This window comes from Oxyura jamaicensis, chromosome 3, assembly GCF_011077185.1.
Source record: "Oxyura jamaicensis isolate SHBP4307 breed ruddy duck chromosome 3, BPBGC_Ojam_1.0, whole genome shotgun sequence".
NCBI classification, from domain to species: domain Eukaryota; kingdom Metazoa; phylum Chordata; class Aves; order Anseriformes; family Anatidae; genus Oxyura; species Oxyura jamaicensis.
Genome location: NC_048895.1, coordinates 90,857,925 through 90,876,715, shown reverse-complemented (window position 1 = coordinate 90,876,715; position 18,791 = coordinate 90,857,925). Strand labels below are relative to the sequence as shown.

At 36.9% G+C, this 18,791-nt stretch overlaps 1 protein-coding gene and 1 long non-coding RNA gene across 2 annotated transcripts in view; both read right to left on the bottom strand.

The window, feature by feature from the left end:
• Positions 1 to 18,791, bottom strand: part of EYS (eyes shut homolog) — an 883,205-nt gene that overhangs the window by 198,842 nt on the left and 665,572 nt on the right. Inside the window, exon 37 of the mRNA XM_035323172.1 lies at positions 11,946 to 12,175. Coding sequence (XP_035179063.1) covers positions 11,946 to 12,175 — 230 coding nt within the window. The remainder of the gene's footprint in view (positions 1 to 11,945; positions 12,176 to 18,791) is intronic.
• LOC118165221 lies at positions 925 to 2,350 on the bottom strand. The gene is made up of 3 exons (XR_004749924.1): positions 2,114 to 2,350; positions 1,303 to 1,392; positions 925 to 976 (listed from the first exon to the last, which is right to left on the bottom strand). It is a non-coding gene; the product is annotated as an uncharacterized LOC118165221 (long non-coding RNA).

Genomic DNA, 18,791 nt, shown 5'->3' with positions numbered 1-18,791 from the left:
TAACTGGAGCTATGATTATTTCCATAAGATAGTATTAAGAATAATGCCATGTGTTGGAAAATGTTTTTGCAAGTCAGATGAATCTATAGTTTTCCATTGGAAACTGAAGCCAGCAGCTGGTATTTTCAGAAAGCAATCATTGTAATTCAAACAACTTTCAGGATTGTGATTATCTGGCCAAGATTTCTGGTACATCAAGAGCTTTAGCAGGAGTTCTCTGTAGTTGTCTCATAAATGTTAACATTTTTAAGCTCTTAGATCTTCAGTTGCTATCCTAAAAAATCTGCTGACAATTACCCAATTACATCCTATTATGATTGGTAGAGACAAATAGGATGCTTGCCTTTATTTTCTTGGTTTATTTCGCATATTTGCATATTCTCCATTGTATCCAAAGTGCAAGATTTTTTTTATTATTTGTTTACAATGCAGTGGTTTTATTTTGTTTGTTACAGGCTTTCAGGCTCCCAGGCTAAAGAATTCATTACAGAAGAAAATCCTTGGTACAGGGCACTAGGGTTCACTTAGGAAAATTGTTTTCACTTGTGCAATTTCATGCCTAAAACCTGAATCTAACAGAGAGTTGGAAACTAACAGGGGCTTGGATTTCTCCTTGGGCAATGTCTCAACCCTTGGTGTATTGCTTGGTGTATTCAGCATTTTCCCTAATTCCACTGAAGCACACACAATCGCAGGCTTTAAAACATCCTACACATTCTGCACAGAACTGATCTACACATTTGTAGAATATACTTTATTGTGCTACTAGGAAATCCACATTTTTAACCACAACTTTCCTAGTAGCTTAATAAGCTAAATAGCTAAAATATTTCTGATATATAAAGACTTGCAGATTTTATTTATATAATTACAAAAATGTTCAAACAAACAAACCAAACACAATTCAATACCTGAATAAAAAATGGAGCATCAAAGCAGTGACATTGTAATATCTGCATTGTAAATTTTCCTCCTCCTTAAACAATAATAAAGTTTTATATAAACACAAGCAGCAATGTTCCATGAAGATGCATGAAGAGGCAAATGTCAGACTTTCTTTTTAGAAGTTGCACACCTTAGTATCCAGAAATGAAAGAGCCCCTCTGTTTTTAATTGCAACCCTCTTGAAACCAAACCGTCAAGGCAGCACAACCCTAGGCAGTTATTCTACCTCAGTAACAGAGGTGACTTCAATGGTAAAAGACCTAACTACTGTTCATTTTGTGCTATAAAATCACACCCAGTCTTCTATGTCTCTTTCTTAGAGGCTATGTGATAAAGCTCAAGGAGATTATTTAATACCTTGCCCACTTTAGTAAATGGCATTTCCTGTGGAAGAACGCAAGTGAACCAGGCTCAGAAAATCAGACTGCCGTTGCATTGCCATCCTGCCTGGGGAGACACGTAACATTTCTGCAGATGACTTGATTATCAGCAAATTAGCACAAACAGAACAAATGGCAGCAACTGAGGCATTACTGAAAGAAGGTGTTTCCAGCAAATGCCACAAATGGAGAAGCAAAGGAAGAAAAAAACCCACACATTTGTCACCCGTGCAACAATGGTTATCTTTGAAAAATGACTTGAAGGAGCTGGGAGATTAGCAGCTGAATAGGTTACAGGCTTTAGAGACAATCAATTTTTATACTAATATTTTCAAGCGGAAAATGAAGGGAAGAAAGCTTGTTCCCTACAAATTCTAAGCTCATCATTATTTCATTTTCTGTTATCTGTTCTTGTCTAAAATGGTGTTTGTTATCAAATTGTTTCAATTCTCCTAAAGATTACTATTACAACAAAACATTCATCCATGTTAAAGAAAGTGATTTAGATGCCTCGTGCAAAAAATGTCAAAATTTCATAGGTCTGATTTACATGAGGAGAAAAGGAGTTGTCTACTTTCTCTATCCACTGTTTTTTCCCAGAAATAAAAGCATAACTTCTTTAAAAATGCCTGTGCATGCAAGCCTTTATATCTCAATGCTATCTCATTTCTAATATCCAAATGAAAAAAAAAAAAAAAAAGAAATCTTTGTGCAATGCCTAAAAACAATTATTTTAAATAGCTCATAACTAGATGTGAGTGGATATGAAAGCAGAATGAAGAACATACTAGCAAACTGACAGCTCTTTCTAATATTTCTATCACAATTCTTAACTGTTTTCACAGTCATCTTTCAAACCTATTAGAGTCCAACAGATTTCATAATGTACTTTCCTAGAAGAGACTCATGAAATATATACCAGTACTCCTATACCAGACCCTATAGGAGTTCTGAAGATCCTGATTTTGGGTTAAGTGGCAATTGCAATGGTAAACAGTTTTACAGAGGCTGCGACACCAGCTGTTATAATTGGTTGGTGCTGTGATGAATTATTTCCCTGTCAGTAAAAGCTTCTTCTTCACTTGTTACCTTCCCTCTAGATATAACTAAGGTGTGTCTTAAGCTGTCATTTAATCAAGCTTTTAATCTGTTCCTAATCAGTAATCATAGAAAACTGAAATTAGTAATCACAGAAAACTGCCATGATCCTTTACAATTTCACAAAGGGCTCTGGAAGGGTTTGAGATGCAGGTTGTTTTTAACTGATGAGCTACATAAGTGACCAAACTATGAATGGGATGGATCCCAGTTCAGGATCTGATGTAGCAGAATGCCAGAGTCCTTAGTGTGGCCAGCAAGTCAAGGGAAGTGATCCTCCCCATCTACTCTGCCTTGGTCAGCCCTCACCAGGAGTGCTGTGTCCAGTTCTGGGCTCCCCAGTACAAAAAAAAAGACAGGGATCTCCTGGAAAGAGTCCAGCAGAGGGCCACAAAGATGATACGGGGCCTGGAGCATCTTCCCTATGAAGAAAGGCTGAGAGACCTGGGTCTGTTCAGCTTGGAGAAAAGAAGACTGAGAGGGGATCTTATCAATGTGTATAAATACCTGAAGTGTGGGAGATAGAGGAATTTGGCCAACCTCTTTTCAGTGGTTTGTGGGGACGGAAGAAGGGGCAATGGTCAAAAAATGGATCACAGGAAGTTCTGCACCAACATCCAAAGAATTTCTTCACGGTGAGAGTGACGGAGCACTGGAACAGGCTGCCCAGGGAGGTTGTGGAGTCTCCTTCTCTGGAGATAGTCAAGGCCCGTCTGGATGCCTACCTGGGCAACCTGCTCTGGGGAACCTGCTTTGGCAGGGGGGTTGGACCCGATGATCTCTCAAGGTCCCTTCCAACCCCTACAGTTCTGTGATTCTATGATTAACACAAAGCTCATGAACCACGCTTATTTCTTACACTCTTAGAGTTAAATATAGGTAAAGCTTACACACTCCACTGGATCTAGGACATGATTTCTAAATTGGATGAAAGTGTAATATTAAATTATCTTAAAGCTCAATTACACTGACACTTGCTTCTGAGGTGGTAAAACTCCTCCAAACAGTTCAGAAGGGCAGAAGGATTAGTATAAAACTGCTTTACCACTTGTGAGCCCAGCTGCTCTTCCCTCAAAATCCTGTTTTCCTTCAATTATAAAAACACTTAAGCCAATATGAATCTGATATGTAGCAACTGATAAAATAAGATGGCATCAGATTGAGGATATTACATTCTCTGTAATTTTATGAACTAAGAAGGAAGAAAATGTAAGAACCACATGCCAGGTCTAGGTGAGTGTGCAGCTAATATAAGACTGGATTTGTTCCCCTCTCACTATATATTTTTCAAACCTATACAAATTCTGTGCATGATGGTGCAACTGGCATTTCTCAAAAGTCCAAAGATTGTAGGAAGAAGATAAAAGGTAACAACAGAGCAAAATGCTTTGTCAGAACTTCAGGAAGGAAAAATCCACCTTTATTGGTTACATTTCATCTGTTGGTCTGAAGTTTTTTTCAGAAGAAAAAGCATAGAACTGATGTGTGGTGAGGATACAGAGCCATGTAATGACAGTAATGTTTAGGGGAGAATAAAGAATGACTCCTTCCAAAATCTGTGAGCAAAGTGACAATACTCACAGACAAAAACTTCGTATGCTCTTAGGAGTTACAGGATGATTATCACTGATTTACTTAACACAGAATTACAGTAATACAAAAAATGTGAAACCCCAACTCCAAATACTGACTGAGATCACATGAATCTGGCTCTAACTTCAAATGGATCCCTCAAGGGATGAAATATCTGAGTCATTTCCCAGCTGTGGATCAGCAGTTTGTCCAAGTGACTCTAAACTTTACATTAGACTTGACCTTAAGAGACTAGCATGGATGGGGAAATTTTGTATCATGTCTGAATATACTTGATTGTTTACAAAAAAAAAAGTTATAAATTTAATTACTAAGCTAAAAAGTTACTACAAAATTAAATCAATGGAAAGATGTCTAAATTTATTTATTTATATATTATAATGGTGGAGCTCCAAATTTCATCCTGCTTCAGGTGTATTTACAGCTCCCCAAACATAAATGATTACTTAGAATGACCTTCAGAATTTGCTTTTTATCGGAAATCCTTTTTAGTTTGACTTGTAGATTCTGCTCACACTGAGAGAGCATACTGATTCTTCATTCAAAAGACACTTGTATATCAATGCCAATACTTGGCACAAACCACATAAACTATATCTGCTTATCCAGGCTTCTCAAATCTACATCATCAATGGGAGACTTTGAAAAGCAGTTAAGAGTATAAGCACAAGGATTTAATCCTTCAATATTTGATAAGGAAGTTCCATAATATTATTATTTTTGTCTGCTTCTTTGAAAAATAATGAAAGAGCTTTCAAAAGTTTCTGCTCACAAAATCTGCAGTCTCATATCAGCAAATCAAATATTTATTCTTCTCTACTGCTATGTAAAATAGCTCCTTTAACTCCAGTTGTGTGCACATCTATGCATACAAATGTGGGTATGCCTAGGATCATCAGTAACTTTCATGGCCACTTTATTTGAAACCAAGTAAAGGTACATCACACCTTCCTACTTTTCATAGAAGAGAGCAGAGTCCCAGATACACGATATTGGTCCCATATGCTGCATTGGACAGTATTACAGATGTCAACTCCCTGTTCTGCTTCTTTTCCTCACTCCCCTTCTTGTGGCTGCAATACTTAACAAAACTACCTGAAGCATGCATAAGAGAAGGTAGCCCACTGAGACTCCAGTCTGACAAGAACAACTGCTTTCTTTCTCTGTCTTCTGCTGAAGTCCAAAGGAAGTTCACTTTGCATATGCCAGCACTGAATCTGGAGCACGCTCATTCCTTCTATCCTGTGTTAATAAGGAAGAAAATTGTTTCACATTGTGCTTCTACACAGAGCTGCAACATGAAATTGATGAGAGCTTCTAATAACAGTAAAAAAGAGAAGTTAAAATAAGCTTCCTTCTTATACCTACCTTATATATGAAATCTGCTTTTATAATGGGCAACTACCAGGGCTGACAGGCAAGTCAATTACACAAGGTTTTAGGAAGAGAGCTATTTCCAGGAAGAGGTAGGTGGATGTACTTGAAAGACAAGACCATAATGTGAGTATTAACCACATACAGTGAGAAGCTACAAGCTACTATGTAGGACTGCAAAAACAGAAAACAATCTGCCAGCCAACTAGTTTGGAAAATCGACGGTGGACTAAACTGATTGTCTGCCCCCAAGAACCAAGGCCTCTCTCTTCTCAAGAACCAGAGCCATTTGCTATGAAAAATGCTTCTATATAACACAAATATAAGACTGAATGTGCCAGTAAGTTACAGTCTGAGCCTCACAGAGAAACAGTGATGATTAGTTTATATACCAGCAGTTATATAGAAGAGTTATATATCATCCCTGCATAGACTGGTTTCTAAAAGCCTTTGTGTGATATTACATTGTAAAATATATGCTAATATACTTTATAAGTTATATAAAAAGTTTACTTAAAAGATAAACCAATTATCAGAAATTAAAATGTTACTTCCACCTATAAAAAATTCTGCAATTACACGAAAAAATATTTTATTGACACATATTCCCCCTAATCATTCAACTTAAATAATTAAATATTGGCAGCATAGGTGATATATATATATATTTTTTTTTGATTGCAAAACTGTCAAATATTTTCCTTCATTTAAAGTACAGTATTTCTTTCATACCAATTACTTCAAAAAGGATAATAGATTAAATCTATTAGGAAAAACTGTGGAAAAAAAAATCTGTGTTAAAACTATTCTGGAATTCAGTTAGCCGTATGTACATTTTTTAATGATAAACATGTACCAACTCTCCTGCCATTTATAGATAAAATGAAAGATACGTGTTGTCATGATACTTAGAGATGGTATATGCTGTGGTTGTTTTTTCCTTTTTACTGTTTTATAGCTTGTGAATTTTTATATTATTCACCTTTACTTTATTTCAGTGGTTTTGGGATTAAATCCACTGAATATATTTATTTCCTCTTGCCCTGGTCACATCACATATACTACCGCACTTGTTAAAGTGGACTATTGGATTCCACAGCTCTTTGAAACCTCATTTCTAAGAAGAAACAGATGAACAAGGTAGGGCTGAAGCAGGCAGGTGTTGAGGAAGTGGATAATTGTATAAACCTGGTGATAGAAGAATCAGACATATCTCAAGGAAAGCAAAATAGAAGAGACCGACAGTTGAACAAGGAGGAAGAAAGTCAAAAGGCTGCAAGATGGAAAGGCAGATATAGCTTCCTGTTAAACTTTGTTTCCCATGTGAACATCTGGGACTTGTTCTGGCCATGAGAATCCTCTGATCCATTGATCGGCTCATTAAACTTGCCTGGCCCAGATTATCACAATGAACTCATCACTTTGTTCAGGGATAGCTGGATGTTCCACCTACATCACTGGAAGTGGTAACTGGAGTACATAAAATCAGATTTTGACCCATTACATTTACAGAGAAGATACAATAAATAGATAGAAAATTTTAGTTTACATGTGAAATACTACTTTTCAATTGCAGTTTGAATTCTGATAAAATCTCTTACTACAGAGTTGAAAATAATGAAGGTGACAAAAAGCTTAGTGTTGTTTGCTCCCCCACTGTATCACCATGTGATTACTTACAGATGTAAAGCAGAAAAATACTAAGTATTGTTATCAAGTTATACAAGTTCTGTGTAGTCCTGTATTCAAAGTGCAAGATTATATACATACATGAGTGAAAGTGCTGAGTGCAGTAAAGCTAATTAGATAATTCCTTTTTGCATTGCTCTCAAAAATAGTACTTCTGTTGAATTATATTAAATAAATTGTATGGGGAAGGGTAGCCATTTCCTACACACAACATGCTATAAAGGCAACTAGAGTATCAAAGCAATATACAACACACCATGTTATTTAACTTCTGGCTAAATTCTATTTTTTTCTATTCTACTTTGCTCTTAATTTTTGAAGTCATACTCTAAAAAGCTTTCCAAAGATGAAGTTAAAACTCGTGTTGTCATTTGATCTTATTATTATTTTTTGTTAGTTTTACACACACAAATAAATGTGTTTTGCACTAAATCAATAGATATAAGTTTAGACATTGGCTCTGGTTTATGGCATCAAATTAATTATATGCAGTTCACAGAATCACAGAACAGGTGAGGTTGGAACAGACCTCTGGCATTCATCCAGACCAAACCCTCCTGTGCAAGCAGGGCCACCTGGAGCAGGTTGCCCAGGACCATGCTCAGATGACTTTTGAAGTCCTTCAGGAGGGAGACTCCAAAACCCCGCTGGGAAACATGTTTCAGTGGTCAGGCTTGGTACATGTCCTTGAACACATTATCTTTTTCTGCTCACAGAGTCCTTCAGGTTTAGGAATCATTTTGAGGGGGAAGAAAATGGATAAAACAGCATTTAAATTCTGGAAAAAAAAGAGAGGATATGGGGTAACGACATCGTGTTTTTCTTGCTGGGTACCTCAGACTGAGACTTTAATGCAGAGAGAAAAGCAAGCATGAAGAACTGCCCTTCCTCACACAGACTTCTGTATATGACTTGAATTTCCTCATCCCCCCCTTTTTTTTTTTGATGTTGCAAATAGTTACAGATTTGTTTAAAATCCCATATACACAGTATAAATATTATTGAGGAGATAAGTAGATCTACAACCTACTACAGGTATGAGACTCGATGCTACTAAATATGATTGAAATCATTACATCATGGAACCTGGACCAACTACATTTATTTTCAAATACAAAGACAAAAAAAAGTCTGACTTGAATGATATTAGTCAACAATGTAAGTCAGAAATGTTAAGTTCTGAAAAAATACAGAAGAGCTGCTAGTAAAATAAATCTTTAATGTTTAAGGTTGTATTACCATTATTACTCAATAAATCAGGTATTCAACAAGTGTGTCTCAGGGAGTAAATGCAGCAAAATTTCAAGGTTGGACCAGTAAAAGATAAATGCCTTTAACAGCCTCCCACTTTGCTCCTGGTTTTGCAGCTTTGCCAAAGGAGTTGACCTTTAAGTAATGTACAGCATATACACAGGCGAAATATCAAATTAAACAGATGATTTCCTGGTTTTAACATACGGCATTTAAATATTCTTTGATTGAACAATTTATAAAACTTTTACAGAATACTAAAAAAATTTGGAGACTTTAAAAATGTTAATCATATAATTAGCAGTCAGAGACATACTTCCTTTGTGCATGCAAGACAGTGATATTCTAAACCTACCACTATGAACTTTACCGTAATAGACAACCATCTGCCATCATGTCAGAACAGAAACATTATGCCTCTTTCACTCGTGTGTAGGGAAATCACGATGAAACAGATAAAACAGCTTAGCTAACAAAGAGTTGTTTCATGGAGGAAAGAACATACACATTGCATATTAAAGTCAAAGCGTATTTATTTAGAAAAGAACAAGAAAAGTGTAGATTATATTATTTAGCCATGATGTTTGGGATTACCCTTCACTGTATCCCCTATTTATGCAATCCTTTCTTTCGGTTGCACGACTGCTCAGTAATAAAGATTAATTTACACTGGCAGCAAATTTTCTACTCTGCATTTTAAATTAGAGTTTTTAAAATAAAGCTTGTAGCAACTTCTCATTTCCAGGCAACTTTGGTAAGTCATAATTAAAAAAAAAAGGAAAATATTGAAAGTAGTATTAAAAGGAACTGAGGCTTCAGATGGTTTCACATGTATGCTTTAGACTAAATACTCACTTTCTATACTTTGGCACATATCCAGCACTGTTATCTTCAATTTTACTTTAGCAAATACACTGATTCATATACATTATTTTCTGTTTTCTTGGGAAAATGGAAATACATTTCTACTTTTTAAAATTACCATTTAAACATATTACAGATTTCAGAAGTATCTGATTAAACAGAGTAAAAACACTACAAGAAACCTGGCTTATACATAATGTACCCATAATGATGCTTCTGACTTCAACATATTTCTCACAAGGGCAGAACTAGCTGCTGTAGTTTATTCATTAAGGAGCAACCTAACAGAAAAAGGCAATATTGCATATAATGTAACACTACCAAATCAAACCACGTAAGTGAGATAATGACGTTTGCTTGCTTTAACTCTAGGAGGTGGTCTCATATGCCATTAGAAATATACAATTTATTCCAAGAAATGAAGTGATGCATCTTAAACCAGATATAAAACAAAGGCACGGGTTCTAATGCAGCCAAGATATCTATACACGGTCTTGTATGTAAGACGCTGTATGTAAGGTGCCATGTTGACTGTTACTATGCCACACAAGTACATATTCTCCTTCTGGATTTTACATAATGATAGACACAAGGTAGATCACTAGAAGGATTAGTATGTATGAAATACACATGTATAAATTACAGCATTATTGAAACACTTGGATTTGGATATGGCTATGGCTACAGAGTCAAAAGACAATTTCCTTGACTGGAACTAAGTTTCTGGATTGCATTCCTGATTGTTTATTTTCGCCCTTTTCTACACTAAATAATTACAAAATGATCACTGGACACCCTTATGTTCTACAATAATGAGTTCTTCCCCCACTTTTTGAAGAACTGGACCCTCACCATCAAAGCATTATAATGACAGGACTGGGTGGTTTCTCATCTCATTTACACTAAATTATCAGTCCTGTAGAAACCTTAGGACTAAGTAATATCACAATATGCTACAGCTGCTTTTCAGCCACTAAGTAGAAAATACATCAGATCTGATCCTGATCTATACGAGCACACAACATGGCAGCACCTGATGCCCCGGGGAGCTGCCAATAAGCCTGTCACACATCGCAGCTCGGGCTGACCCAGGAGTGCCAAGCATGAGGCAGGGAGCTATTCAGTGTATTGAAGGTGAGGCTGTGTAGTGTTAAAGCAGAGCTCTGTGAAAAGAGGAACTCCTTAATTTGTCTCCTCCATACAATGGGAAAAAAAAAAAGAAGATAAATGCTCTTCTTTCAGTGCCAGAACTATTAAAACACATCCTTTGCAGAAAAATGGATCGCTGCTCAAATCTGTTCATCAAGCATGCCTGCAAGCTTCTGCAAAGCAAATGGCATCTCTTCCAAGTTTAGAAAAAAAAAAGAGAAGATATCTCACAGAAACTATACACTCAACCATTAAAAGGTTATATGATTGTATAGCTGAGGTTATATTCTCAAAAGGAGCTACCTGATACATTTTTTTTAAAGTTTGTATTCTGATTTTACCAAATGGAATAACTAACAGTGTGTCTTAACGTAGGATGCTTTAGTCCTAATCATCAGAGATTTAGTTACGATGGTAATATATTGTGGTAGTCCTCTGCTTTTAATTTGCTCTTAAGGCAGTTCCATTGGGTTTACACTACAGGGTTTTGAACTGTGTAGAAGATATTCACAGAATTCAGTTTTAACATTGATAAAGCTGAATATGGATGATTTAATGTATTACAGAATTTGGAAAGCCTGAAAGATGTAATGTTCTCTGATACCTACAGCTACATACTGCAATTATTTTTCTGAGCTGACTGTCATTGGTTGTTTTCTCATGTAGTGAGTGTACTACTTTCACACAGTAATACTAGGTGATATTAGCTCAGCTGTACCGGCAGTCTGGCAAGGGCATTTTTAACTCCAGTTGTCTGTATTTCATACCCAGGGAAGTTCATTAGGAGGATGTTACAGTTGTATAATCACAATCTAGACATTTCTTTCTTTTCCTGTATGCCAGAGATGACATTTAATACTATGAGAATTATCCACTACCATTAATAACCAACTATACTCAAAAGCTGTAACAGCTTCTGAAGACAGCTGTAATATCTATCAAAGGAAACAACAACAAACCAAGTTTCTGAAAAGTGGTAATGCAAAATAAGTAGGATTACAAAAGAGAAAGCATAGAAAGCATAACAGTTATTGTTTAGTTTGTTTTATAGCCCTGATTTTTACAAGGAAACAAACATTTTCCAAAGATTTCATTTCATTTAAATTAAATTATGTTCATTTGATTAATCTGTGCACTATAAGTAGTAATACAATACAATTATAAATGTACTGCAGAGTAAAAACAGTATTTTTCAACAAAGGATCAGATACAGTGGCAAAAAAAGAACAATCTGTAGAAACTGAAAAACTTTTTGAAGAAATATTTTCCTTATTTTCACAAAGTAACTTTCTTCTCTTCCAGAAATACTAGGTTGCATGCCATGCATTAAAGCTGTGCATAACATTTTGCACAAATAACATTTTTTTTTCATTAACTCACGTCTTCAACTCGTACTAATGTGCACAGCTCTGATACCACCCATGTAACACTCCAGAAAAGTATTATTCTAAATACCTCAACTAATCTACTTTGGAGTTACCACCGCTGACTGAGATGGAAAGCAGAGAAACATGATCACCATTACCTCTTCCCCTTTTCTTGTTCAAAGGAATGTAAGATACGCATTTCACAAATAACATAGAAAGAATGAGTCACAACTACCTTTTTCGCAGAACCGACCAGTGAAGTGCAGTGGGCAGTCACACTGAAATGAGGTGGCCCTAGTAGGCAGAGAGATGGGATGACAAGTCCCTCCGTTGTGGCACAGACCCTCCTGGCACACAGATGGCAATTCAGGGGAACTCGGAGAGGGCACAACAGGCTCAGGAGGTTCTGGCATATCATCAGAAACCGTAGGGAATGCTGTTGGCAAATGTGTAGGTACAGGAGTCCTGAAAGGATAAAGACAAAGTATGAAAACAAAACATTGCAAGACCTGCTTTTGCTACCACATTTCAGCTTCCTGTTAAAACAGTATTTGTTTTGAAATTCAGAGTATATTTAAGAAAATGCGAGTGCATTAGTAAATCCCCAATCAAGTCCTTATCCTGAAAGCTAGCAAAATAATAATGACGGTATTTTTCCCTTTGTAGGAGCAAGAAATAACCTCCATACATATAGCACAGTTTGTACAAGCTGTCATAATTCCTTTTTGGTGGAAGTCAACAGTGGAGTGATAAGCAAACATAGGCTTGTATTATTAAATATTTTACTGCTTGAAGCTCCCTATTCTTGTAAAGAGGCATTCTAGAAGACAAGACTTCCATACAAATAGATTAAGCATATACAGAAGAAAAGTGCCTTGGGGCAACAATACATTATCTTTTATATTTAGTTATAAATGACTATACATGAGAGGACAAGAGAGAGAAACAAAAAGAGAAATATTTTTCTTTTCACTTTCCCCCTCAAAATTTTAATGTTCAAGCTGACATTACCTTTCTCTTTTCAGCTTTTGAGCTCTCCCATTAACCACTAGACTGATATGTTAAGCAGTTTCTTCGTTTTTCATTATTTCCTATCTCAAGGTTGTTATTTTTATTATCTCAAGGGCTAGAAATGAGTAAGCAATGCCACTTGTTTGTCCTAGTTATCAGCTTTCCTTATTACTGCTTTCTGTTTTCATCCAGAGCGCCAAACTTGTGGCTTACTAAAAGCATTGAAATCTAAGGCTATTGATTCACTGACCAGAACAATTTATATACGTGACACAAAATTAGTATTATAAGGGCAAAGCAAAAGGAATCAAAAGTCACAAGAAGGTTCATGGCTAATTAATGTGTGGTACCCAATATGCTTCCACAATTAAAAAAAAAAACAACAAAAACACACTCTAAATTTTACATAAGAGACAGGCGATCTTCTTTCATTTTATGAAGGTCAAGAGGTTCTGCTCTTTCCAGAACAGAACTTGAATTTTCAGATTTCATGTAAGTAATCTAATAAAATACCTTATTTGTATATACCTAATATGACTCAGAAAAAGGGACAGCAATTGAGAAAGGAGCGGAGCCCAGGGAAAGAATAATAGGGGCATAAGGCTTACATGACAGTGTAGGAGAGATGTGCAGAGCGATGATACAGGAAGCATCAGAAGGGGATACCGAAGCAGAGAGAAAGACTGCCATAGGTAGCTGGAGAGCAGCAAGATGCAGAAGAGAGAAGGAGGCATTTGGGAAGCAAGATCTGTTTATAATAAGGCCTTTAATTGTATAAATACTGTTTTTGAAAGTGGGAACCCCTTGTGTTCTTCCAGGAGAAAGAAGGTGATCCCCAGGTATAGCTGTGTGGGAAGTTCTGTTTCTGGCAAGATATGATCCTTACAGATCTGCAGGGAAGGGGATGAGGGTCAGTAAGTAACAGACAAAGCGCTCCTAGCTATGGGATCCAAACCTTCACGCTGCCCTTCTTTGTACCTGTGCCAGCCCTAGCATCTCTCTCCTATTTTCTGCACATTCTTTTCCTTTCCAGCAACTGTCTTAAAGCTGAGGAATCCCTCCCATCCCTTACTGGTCCCTAAACATAACTGAGACAACAGCTTGTTATACTACTCCCTATCACTTGTGTTAAAATTTGGCTTAGAGAGAGGTAAGAGTGACAGGTACAAAACTCTTTATCAAGTCTGACTGCTTCATTAATCTATTGCCTACAAAAAGTTAAGTATTCTATATGATATTGCACAGTAACAACATGAATTCATATCAACCATAAACAAAATTTGATATAAATGGTAAAGAATATACATTATTGAAATGAAAAATGACTTTGTGACTGCCTCTACCTTATGTTTTCTACAAAATTCCAGAAGGATGTAAAACTGCATCTAGGTTTTGTCAGTTACATTTGCTTGACATAGCAATTCATCAGAACCAGAACTGCTTTTTATTAAAACTCTTTCCCAGTGCCCTACTCCATCAGTCATTCATGAACAGCATGAAAGGTTCTAAAGTTTGTGGGATTTACAGACAGTTGAGTACCTTACGGCACTCAGAAACTTAATAGGACTTCATTAATACAAAGAGATAAAAGAATGTTGAAAAAAATGAATTAAGAATTGAAAATGAAAAATAAAACTTTCAAATCACAAATGACATGTTTGAAGTATAAACAGAAAACAGAGAACTAACTAGAATAGTTTCAGAAACACACAGTCATGCTACTTACAAAATATTTCATGGAGATTAAAAGGCTATGTTGGGTTATACTAAGTACAGGCCAGCTCTAATACATCTTTATGTCCTACATAGATTCTGTAAATGTGAACTCAGATACCCAAAGACATTTGGTCGTAAATTTTTCTTTAGGCACCTAACTATACTTTCATATCTTACTGCATTTTTTTAAGGAATGCCATCTTTGTATTACATGCTTGGAAATTGTATAGCACATAGAAGTCTCTGCTCCTTGCCATTATGCTCTATCAAAACAAAAACAGAAGGAAGGTTATGAAGGAGGTTTGGTTATAGTTCTTCATTAAAAATAATAGGAAAAAAAAAAAAGAAAGAAGATAAGCAAGTGTTCAGAAATACCTTGAATAAAGAGTGACATAATGCAAAATCTAAGAAACCCAAACCATAACACACACTGGTTGTTAGAAATGAGGATACAGGGATTTCAAGGTGATTAAGTCATCCACTTTCTGTGACAGAAAAGCATCCAAGAAGATGGCAGATAACAGCAAGACTGAAAATAAACGCTAAAACGATATCGGAGACTGGGGACTTGCTGATAAGAGGCTCAGAAATCTAAGAAAAATAAGTGATTTCCTGATTATTCCTATTTACATTCACAGAATTACAGTATTTCTATTTATATGGATACAATTACAACAAAGAAATTTCTGGGTTTATACCCATTCTCTTCTCCTAAGGGAAATAACTAACATGAGCTGAATATGGACCAGTCCATTCAGAGCAGCATTAAGGGTGCACTGACATGTCTGTTATCTTCTACCAGGCTAGCACAGCAAATTACAACTGCTGAGGCACCTGCTGAGTTGACACAGAATCACAAGATGGCCAAGGTTGGCAGGGACCTCTGAAGATCATCCAGTCCAACCCCCCTGCCGAGCAGGATCACCTGCAGCACATTGCACAGGATGGCAATGTGTTTTTAATGGGTTTTTAATATCTCCAGAGAAGAAGACTCCAAAACCTGTTCCAGTGCTCTGTCATGCTCACAGTAAAGAAATGCCCTCTCATATTGAGCCGGAACCTCCTGTGCTTCCGTTTGTGCCCTTTGCCTCTAGTATTCTCGCTGGGTACAACTGAAAAGAGACCAACTCCATCCTCTCGACACCCTCCCCTCATATATTTATACACATAACGATCATGAATTAAAAAATAAATATATCGCCCCCCCCCCCCCCAAAAAAAAAAAAACAAAAACAAAAAACACTAAACGTTTGATAAACTCTGAACTAACAGGAAGTTTACATAAAGAATCAGACATTTACAGGAGAATCGTTTGGGGAGCTATTACTGGGAATTTGGGTTAATATTTCTGTTTGGAAAAAAATAAAAACACAATAAAAACTAACTGAAACTCTGAGAAGAACATGGGCATAAACTTAAACACTTACTACTAGTTATTAGAAGATGACCATTACAAAATTTACCTCTGAATCAGGTCACAGCTCTTCTCAAGTGTAAAACACCGAATGAGAGGAGTATCTGCCTGAGTGTAGCAAGTCATGCTTTCTTGCATTGGAAGCAATGATTTCCAACTACAGAAGCTACTATTTCTCTCTAAAATAGAACCACAGGAGTGTATTTTGAATGAAATTTATGAGCACAAATAATGCAGTCTAGCTTCATTTCTTGGTTGACATTCTAATCAGTGGAGAAGAAATAAAGAAAAGCTTCTTGGCAGGTTGATTTCTCCCTGGTTCATTTGCTTGTTTTTCTCAGGGTGTCAGCCCTTGCCACGTTGTTCTGGATGTTTTGCTTCAAGATGGTGCCAGCCCTGCTTCCAGGCTCCCTGCAGCTCGCTCTTTTACTGCAAAATCAGAGCAGAGCTTGCCTGGGTTCGCCAATGGGGCAAACATCTGCAGCTGCACTCGCAATCCATTCAAGCTGCTATGAATTAGTAATGACCTCGACTCAACACAGTTTAACTAAAACATTTATTTGAATAAAGAACCAGGAAGTGTTTAAAGTAACTTAGTAATTGAGGTGTTAGAAGCTTTGACAATGTGCAATAAAAATAAATCAGGAAAAACTTGATTCACTGGTACTACACAACAAGGCCACAATTTTTTTTTTCTTCTTTTTTTTTTCTTTTTTCCCCTTAAATTTCCCAGCCTGTCGCTGCCTCTCAGGTCAATGATGCACACAAAGATCTTGTAACTTGCTACAAGCATCAACACAATGTTTTTAGTCTTCAGTTGAGCTCAAACAGCTGAGTTTTAGAGGCCTCTAACCTTGTGTTTCATAGCTGAGTACATGTACGTTTGAAATGCTTGTCTAAATATAGATGTTAGTGCATATATATTTTTTTAATATTACATTCTTCACCACTTAGGGAGATGTACAATCACCTGAATAGCAGGACTATACTATAGCACTTGGGGATCATACTTAATGTTCTGTTGTAAAATCAAAAGCACACACAGATTGTTCTCCCCACCTCCCTGAGCTCTCATTCTCTTTTCAAAAGGGGGCTGAAGCTAAGAGTGCAAGGAGTTAGGGATGCTGTGGGTGAAAATGTTAAGAAAAATGTCACGTTGTGTTCTTGGCTTTGCTTCACTGTAAACAGACTTCTTTGAGATGTTACTGTGCACACCAACCATTTTAGGATAATATGCCTCATACATATGAACTGAGAAAACAGGTGAACTTGTAAAACAGTTGAAGAATAGCCTACATAATATTATTGTTTCCCCAAATTAATATCCCTGTGTTCTGATCAAAGCAAGGAAATAAAGCCCTTGTGTATTTTGTTATATGGATATTCCAGTAGCTTGCTGTTTCGGAAACATTTGTAGACTCTTGAAAATTGTGAAAACTGAAAATTGTGCTTATGAAAAAGTCCCTGAAGAAACAGTCAAAAAATTACAAAATCAGGAGCAGTTACAATGTTTAAAGGAAAAAACTGGCCTGACTAAGTCCAGTGATTCTTATGCTGGGATTATAAAGTATGCAAATTCCTCATTTCTGTCAGACTCTTGATTGTTACCTTGATTTCTTGTGTACAATTTTAACTTTATATAAACCATCAATCACATTTCCATTAAGCCAGTCTGTTATTTATTTTCATTTGCTACCTGTTATATTACCAATCACGATGCATTTCCAAGCAGTCTGAGCCTAACGACAAGATTAAAAGTATACCAAGCATAAAAATATTTCTTAACATTGTAAAGACAAAGACCTATTGTCTTTAAAAAGATCTAAATGTCTCATAAATAATCACACTTTGAATTCAAACAGCTGTCATTACTGGAAAATTAAAGGTAATTTATTTCATGTCAAACTTGCTGCAGTGGCTGGTATCATGTATATTGATTTACTAATTATCTATCAAATATGAGAAGACATGAAAAAGGGATCTGACAACAGATCATGGATCATAGGATTCTAAGATCAGACTCGCAGTTATTCACTGAACTCTACTTCCCAGCAGTAAAACCTGAGGCAAAAGCCACCTAGAAGTATATCAGAACCTGGTACTCTACACAACAAACATCGGCCTACTTAGAGTTTTAATGGAAGTCCATCATTGGATTACATCACTTAGGAAAGTCACACAGGATTGTTGCCCAGTATGTAGGACCTTACCAGTAGAAGCCCACTGATGTCTGAATGCTGGCTGGGCAGTGCAGGGGCTCAGCCTGGCCATGGCCTGAGCCAGGTTTTGCTGGTCCAGGCCCTCCACCAGGGCCCAGTGGCTGCTGGAGCCTTGCTTTGGCTCCAGCTCTGGCAATGGCCCCACTGGGGAGGGGGTAACACCAACTGGGAAGGAACAGCCCTAGGCACCAGTACATGCTGGGGCCATCCAGCTGGAAAGCAGCTTCGCAGAAAATGATCTGGGGGTCCTGGTGGACACCAAGCTGATCATGAACCAGCTGTGTGGCCTTGTGGCAAAGAAGGCTGACAGCCTCCTTGGCTGCATTAGGAAGAACGTTGCCAGTGACATGAGGGAGGTGATCCTTCCCCTCTTCTCAGTGCTGGTGAGAGTGTTGTGTCCAATTCTGCATTCCCTAGCAGAACAGAGACCTAGACTGGACTCACTAGAGCAAGTCCAGTGATGGGCCACTAAGATGATGAAGGGATGAGAGAAGTGGGACTGGTCAGCCTGGAGAAGAGAAAACTCAAGGGGAATAATAATAAATAGTAATAAATAGCTGTGGTGGAGGGGTGGAGGAGATGATGCAGCCAGAGTCTTCTCAGTGGTGGCCACTAAGGAGATGGGGCAATGGACACAATCTGAAACACAAGAAATCCCACCTAAATGTAATAATAATAATAATAATAATAATAATAATAATAATAATAATAATAATAATAA